This window comes from Mercenaria mercenaria, chromosome 17 (genome assembly GCF_021730395.1).
Source record: "Mercenaria mercenaria strain notata chromosome 17, MADL_Memer_1, whole genome shotgun sequence".
NCBI classification, from domain to species: domain Eukaryota; kingdom Metazoa; phylum Mollusca; class Bivalvia; order Venerida; family Veneridae; genus Mercenaria; species Mercenaria mercenaria.
This window is the reverse complement of record NC_069377.1, coordinates 14,550,667-14,558,160: the sequence shown is the minus strand read 5'-3', so window position 1 is coordinate 14,558,160 and position 7,494 is coordinate 14,550,667. Positions and strand designations below refer to the sequence as shown.

Sequence of the window (7,494 nt, the reverse complement as noted above, 5' to 3'; positions counted from 1 at the left end):
ATGCATTTTGACGTTACTGACGCAACAATTTATGTCACATGACGTTAACGTCGCTTAGCGACGGCAGTAACAGAGCGGAGGAGAGGCAACCATATAGGCGCGGGTTTTTCTCACTAGGCGGCATGGCCAAAAATCGTCCGCCTGGTGCCAGATTAATAGAAGTTAAGCCTGTCGCAGATGACGGGAAAAAACTTCCTCCACTCAAAAGTAAAAATGAAAACGCCATGGAAAAGTTAAACGTAGCAGATCGTAACAAATCGAAATTGATTATCGTCAAACCGAAAGAAGTGTCAGAGCATGAGAGCCAGCTTGCGGAAATTGACAGTTCATTCCAGGAGGTTGAGTTGACATATGCGCAGCATGTTAAAGATCAGCCGATCGTTAAAGAGGAAAAAGTCCAAGAAGCTGAAGAAGGTGCAAATGAAGATGAAAAAGTAAAAGAACAAAGAAATGAAATAAAGAAGAAAAGGAAAAGAATAAAAAAGAACTCAGTTTTACCGCTAGATGTTACGTCATTGGGTTACTTAGAAGGAAATAGTGAAGAGCCCAAATATATCGGAGAACCGGACAGCAGACTCGGCAAGAAGAAGAAAGCGACAAAGAAGGACAAGTCAAAAAAGAATAAAAAGGTACCTGTACTGAAATTACGTTCTACAAAGTACCAATAGCCGAAATTACACAATGGAAGAATATTTGTTTTGTCGTCTGCGAAGGCAGAAGTACATGTTCAATAACGTACATACGTAATTTTGATCCGCTGTTGGTAACATTCATTTGAATTTGAATTCCATCATTGGTTAGACACAACAACAACAACAACAACAAATAATGATAACTATTATAATAATATTAATGATAGTAATATGTAATATTTCTTTTTTTGCAAGACTACGGTACTTATGTATTTATTCAAATGATGATGGTAATAATAATAATAATAATAAAAATAATGAAATCTTTAGAAGCTGTAAATAATCAATATTCATTCTTGCATACCAAAGGTTTACCATGTTTCCCTAGTTGAACTGCAAAGGCCCGCAACCTGTGACCTTGAACTGTCAACTGCATTATAGTCCGAAGTTCGCAGTGCTGATTAGAGTGCACTTTGAAATTTGAATCGTGAACTACAAACCAGTCTGCAGTTTGCGATTCGATTCCTTCGAGTTGTGAAATGCATTCAAGTCCAAAGTTCGCAGGAAAGTGCCGATCAGGCTGCACTTCGAAATTTGAATTGTGAACTGCAGACCAGTTTGCAGTTTGAAAATCAAATCGTAAACTGTGAACTGCAGACCAACTTTACTCAAGTCTTAAGAATAGACATTTTAGCAATACCGACTTGACCGGCTTATGTCTAATTGATTTTATTACATGCCTATATAATTTCTGTAAAAAATCGGCTTGTATTTCATAGTAAATATGAATAGGCAGAAAACAATTCGTATTGTACCTTTTGTATTGTATGTTAAAGGCCTACTTTCATTAATATGCATGACCTGACACAGTAATTGTTCTATAAATAGCGCACATAAAAACTTCACTAAGTTCCATTTTAACATCGATAAACATCGAAAATTTCGTTCAATAACAAAACAACAAACAAAATGGGGGAGGTATATAATAAAAGGGTCATTATAACGGTAGCTAGAGTCTGGGATTTTGATTTCGGCTCTCGTGGATGATCACACTCGGCGCTTGCTCGCCTGGCAAAACTCCACTCGAGCCGAATAGTTTAGTTTAGTTTAATCATATTTTATTGCATATTTTCATTATATACATAATATACACATATCTAATACAGAAGTATGAAAATAGCAAATGAGTTGGACTTTAAGTTATACCAACATTATAAGCAGCCCTTCCCAAGCCGAGCCAAATACAGCATCCAAGATCGAGGTACTATTTTAATAACCCTATTATATTGTTTTGTTTTCTATAAAATACAAGCCATTAGAATATAACACAGAATCTAACTGACAGGTAATACGGGAATGTTCCTTACACCCTGAATTCGAAACACCATTGAATTGTCGAGAGTTTGTTTTTCAAGAAATAATGAAATATCAAAATAACCCTGACACGTAATTTGTTTGTGTATATTTTGTTTTGGGTATGTATTTTCAAGATGAATAGCAGTTAAGAAGACTGATAAATCTGGTGTATTGTGAGAAAAGAAAATATTTAAAAATTAATAATTTCTGTAGACACGAGAAGACCGGTTTCGTTCAGAAACAGCCCTTCCATGCTTGTAACATTTTTTTTAAAAAGTTCTCTCCTCGTTTTTCATTAGAAGAAAGAAAAGACGGAACAAGTTGTAAAGGCCGTTGAAACAACAAGGGGACCGGAGCAAGAAATAGTTGCAGTCCCACCTCAGAATGACAAACAAGCAGACGATGAAAAGAAAACGAGAAAGCTTCCCTGTTGCTTCGGCTTCTTTTCGACTTGGCTCGCCAAAAGAAAGCAGAAAAGACGAGACAAGAAGAAGAAAGCCATTGCCGACAGATGTAGCCCGCCAAAACTTGGTAAATTATTGTTTATTGTCGTCTGCTAAGAAGTTTATCCATACTCTCATAATCTGTTCGCATTTCTTCACCTTTTTCTCGCTCAAAGTTGGTAACATTTCAGTGATTTTTTATGCTTGGTAAATTATTGTTTACTACCGTCTGCGCAGAAAATCAATTCAAGAATTTACACATACTGTTTCTTTTCTCGCTCGAATTGGTAACACTTCAGCCGGTGAATTGTTATGCTCGGTTTCCAGATAAATGGAAAAGTATTGAAGTAACTGTTTTTCTTTAAAATAAAATATCTAAAAATAAGTGAAATTAGTTATAAATATTGTTTAAAATCTAGGCTGGCAAGTAAAGTCGATTGCACTGTGGTAAAACAAAACCCAAAAGATATAGGTGTAATACTAGCATAAAAAAGTTGAAATATCTGAACAAATGTTTCCGATTAAATATTGGCAAACCTGACAATATTTAAGAGACTGTGAAAGCATTGTTACAATTATATTGTAGTTCAATATGAGCACAAGAAGGCAAAAGGAGGCGAAGCTTTCATCATTGAGGTTGATAGTAGACCGGTAATACAGAAACCGCTCCTGCCACCTATAAAACAGACTGCCGGACCGGTAAGTAAAATCACAGGGACCAGTATCTAAGTCAATTACATTGTGTGTGTGTGTGTGTTTTTTTTTTTTTTTTTTTTTAGGGGTTGGGGCGGGGAATGTAATTTTTATAGTAGATGTATATTGCAATATAGTATATATAGGCAATTTTGCGCCCCTGTCCCAACGCCCCCTCGCCCCCACTCCCCTCCCCTCCCCTCCCAAATTTTAGTTCATTTTGTTTCCGTCGATTTCAAGTGATGGGATTTAAAGAAACTTAAATAATTATATAATAGTAATGCCATGCCAAATGTGAGAAAAAGAACTATAGCTGCTGTAAATAATGAAAGATACAGGCATGTCGTGTTGTTTTTTCGTTGATCATTTAATGGAGTTACCTATAAAACAAAATATTAAAATGTATTGCAATCCATTTAGATACGCCGAGGAATAGATTTGCGTCTTCGAACAGCCGAGGCAAGAAGAGAGGATGAGTTAGCCAAGAGACGGGAAGCTGTAAGAAAGTATGAAAGGAAAAAGTAAGTTGCGTCTTTTCTATATTCTATAGGTTTTTTTTTTATATAGACCCGAGCCAGGATCTTCGTGTTTCATTGTTTGATACCATTATGTATATATTTTATCATATTTCTTTTTTAATTTAATGTACAACGCCAGTGAATATACTATGTGTAAAATTAGACGTTTAATCAAATAAAGCAGTTTCAGTTTCAGGATCTTTAACTTTTATGAACATTATTTTCTAGCATTATTAATATTTTTCAAAATCAACATTTTCATTTTTTTTTATTTTGTTAAACCGTCACCTATTTTGATCGAATTATGCACGAATAAAGAACTTACGAACCCCCCCCCCCCCTAAAAAAAACCCACTTTAGTTTCAATGACCCAGATTATTTTTGTGAATTTTATGTAAGCACGAACATGTTTGGAGTCCTGTGTATAACGGGAATAATTTAAAAGATAGCCAATAATTTTACAGAGAGACAGAAATAAAATTGAAACCAATTTTTTACCTGAAAGACTATTTTTCTAAAAACATTTTGATTTCTAGGATCGAGTGTAAAGAAAGAAAGGCAGACGCTGACTACCACTTCCGGAAAAAGGCAGGCCTTACCATAAGGTACAAGCAGGCCGACGCTGAAAGGAACCGCAATAATCTTAGCCGTTGCGCAACAATTGCCAGACCTGCATCTATCCAGTCATCATCCAGCGAATCTGTGATCATCGAAAATGACCCAGACGCTTTCAAAGTCGACGAAAATGATCCAGATGCTTGGAAAGTCGACGGTGTCGACTGTTTCACCTATTAAATTTTTATGTCGACCGACTGCCCCCTGTATATGGTAGACCTTTACAATGTGCTGGTCACGTGGGCAGGAAGTTATATAATTTTGGATCGATAAAACGAAAATTATTTTTAAAATAAAGATCTTTTATTACATTTTTTTTATATTTAAACCAATTGAAAAAAACATTTTCATAGTAATTCACCTGTAGATATTTTGCCAAGATTAAATATCATGTTTTTCTAAAGTCTTCTAAAATCGTTTTCGATCTACCTGTGTTACCATGATTATCATGGTAAGGTATGATTAAAAAAATCAACAAAAATATTAAAAAGAAAAAAAAACATATAAAAGAATCATAAAAATACAAAAAAAAAAAATCACTTCCATCTTAGCATGGAAAGGTATGATACACACAAATTAATGTAATTTTCATAATGAAATAAGGCCTGCTTCAAAATGATTTCTAACACATTTTTATTATACACATATCACACTTGAAATAATAAACTGTGGGTAAACTTTTTTATAACCATTTTCGGCCACTAGGACAACTAAGATTTTTTTATATCTAATTATGCAATTTTATACTGATATATTGAAGACATGTTAAAATCATACCTGTTAAAAATGTATTAGCAGAATCTATCACTTTTATTTCGTACATCACTCCTGTTCACGTGACTCAGTTCAAAAATTCCATGGCATTTCTTTACGCCTTGGTCTACTGTTGTAGGGTGGTAGTCGGTCGTGTTTGGCATTGTTTTTGAAATCTGAAGAAATTTTATTCTGCATATATAACACTGAGTGTAACTTTTTATTTACCCCCATCAATATAAAAACTTGTTATAAATAAATTCAGATGAAAGGTTAATAAAATATTATTTTACATTTTTCTTTCATTTAAGTTATTACTTGGTTCAAAGTCACAGTGACACCTTTGGCGAATGAACACCAGATGTGCTGACTTAGACATTGTGCAGATACGGGCCGATGTTTGGATGAAACCATCGAAATTCATCAAAAATGCCAGATTACTTCTTTTAATGAAATATACCAGAATATTTTGACGCATGTCGGTCAGTGACATAATATTAAATATGTTCCACTAAATGTTCATGTTGTTCAGGTAAAAAGGCAGTCTGAAAGACAGCTATATCCCCTGCCATTGTTATGGATAGTGAAAAGGTTTATGGTATTGGGTGGAACCATTAAACAATCGAGTTTTGACATATACCTTAAGGTGGCAGGGGTGAATTTTGAATTCTGCACATTGTCTTGATAAATGGAATATTACAGCCAAGTCATATTAAAATCCTTCAAGGAGTTAAGAAGAAAAAGAGCAGACATAAAATGGAAGGCTTAAAACCTTGATCGTGAATTGTGACCTTGCCTTAAGCCGACATGACTGACTCGGAAGTTCTGCATTTCGTCTTGATAAGGTGATCATTCGACCCAAGTTTCTTGAAATTCCTTCAAGGGGTTTAGGAGATACAGAGCGGACACGAAATGGAAGGCTCAAACATTTGACCCAGAGTTGTGACCTTGACCTTGAGCCAACATGGCTGACTTATGAGTTCTGCACATTGTCTTGATGAGCTGATCATTTGACCCAAGTTTCATGATTATCCTCCAAGGGGTGTAGGAGATACAGAGCGGATACAAAATGGAAGGCTCAAACCTTTGACCTTGACTTGTGACCTTGACCTGAAGCCGACATGGCTTACTCATAAGTTCTGCATATCATCTTGATAATGTGATCATTTGACCCAAGTTTCTTGATTATCCTTTAATAGGTTTAGGAGATACAAAGCGGACACAAAACTGAAGGCTCAAACCTTTGACCTCGAGTTGTAACCTTGACTTTAAGCCGACATGGCTGACTGATAAGTTCTGCACATCGTCTTGATGTGGTGATCATTTGACCCAAGTTTAATGATTATCCTCCTAGGGGTTTAGGAGATGTAGAGCGGACACGAATGGAAGGCTTAAACCTTTGACCTTGAGATGTGACCTTGACCTTAAGCCGACATGGCTGACTTATAAATTATGCACATTGTCTTGATGAGGTGATAATTTGATCCAAGTTTCATAATTATCCTCCAAGGGGTTTAGAAGATACAGAGCGGACACGAAATGGAAGACTCAAACCTTTGACCTTGAGATGTGACCTTGACCTTGAGCCAACATGGCTGACTCATGGGTTCTCACATTGTTTTGGTGAGGTGATCATTTGACCCAAGTGTCATGAAAATCTTTCAAGGGGTTTAGGAAAATTAATACAGAGCGGACACGAAATGTTACGGATAGACAGACGGACGGACGGACGGACGGACGAACGTTCCTACATATGGATACTTATGTGGCTACTCTTTTGTTCTCTCTATTGTTTTTTTAGCCACGTAAGAGAAAAATAGCCACATAAAAGCCTTACGGAATGAATGACATCAAAGAAAAAGTACAGTTACCTATTGTTCCTATAGCCACCTAAGTATGCAAATGTGAGCTCGGAAGGATGGACGGACGGACGGACGGAGACCAATTCCTATAACCCCCACCACTCGTGGAGGGGAATTAAAAAGCCATCTCTTTCATGCTAATCTGACTAGCATGGAAAACTCGTGGTAATTAGGAAAAAGCAAATAATTCGTGCTTATTTTTCTAACACGTGGAAACCGTTGCAACTACACACAAGCTGCTATTCGTGCACATTATCTGTCTTATTACTGAAAACACGGGAAGGACATGTTTATTATGAAAAGAAAACTTTATTCGTACACATTTATCTGTCTGGCTACAGAAAATACGGGGATTTCATTGTAATTATGGCAATTAGACATTCCGAGAATGTTATATATAGGTAATAACGAACATAGAAAAAGCAGATATTCCATGCCATCTGTTTACGTTAAACAACGGCAAAACATGGTAACTGCGGAAGAGCAAATATCCCGTGCACATTAATCTAACACGGGCAAATCATGGTTACTTTGAAAAAGTAGATATTCCATGTACCTTGATCTCTGAATACGGCAAACACGAGCAAATCATGGTATCTCTGAAAAAGCAAATATTCTATGT

The 7,494-nt window shown here is 36.1% G+C and overlaps 1 protein-coding gene across 1 annotated transcript; it reads left to right on the top strand.

The window, feature by feature from the left end:
* LOC123536916 (golgin subfamily A member 6-like protein 24) lies at nucleotides 1-5,304 on the top strand. Its single transcript, XM_053528598.1, has 5 exons — nucleotides 1-629; nucleotides 2,288-2,519; nucleotides 3,018-3,130; nucleotides 3,545-3,645; nucleotides 4,179-5,304. Exons 1-5 carry the CDS (start codon nucleotides 39-41, stop codon nucleotides 4,435-4,437), a joined length of 1,296 nt encoding a protein of 431 aa, XP_053384573.1. The 5' UTR covers nucleotides 1-38; the 3' UTR covers nucleotides 4,438-5,304.
* The last annotated feature ends 2,190 nt before the right edge of the window (nucleotides 5,305-7,494 follow it).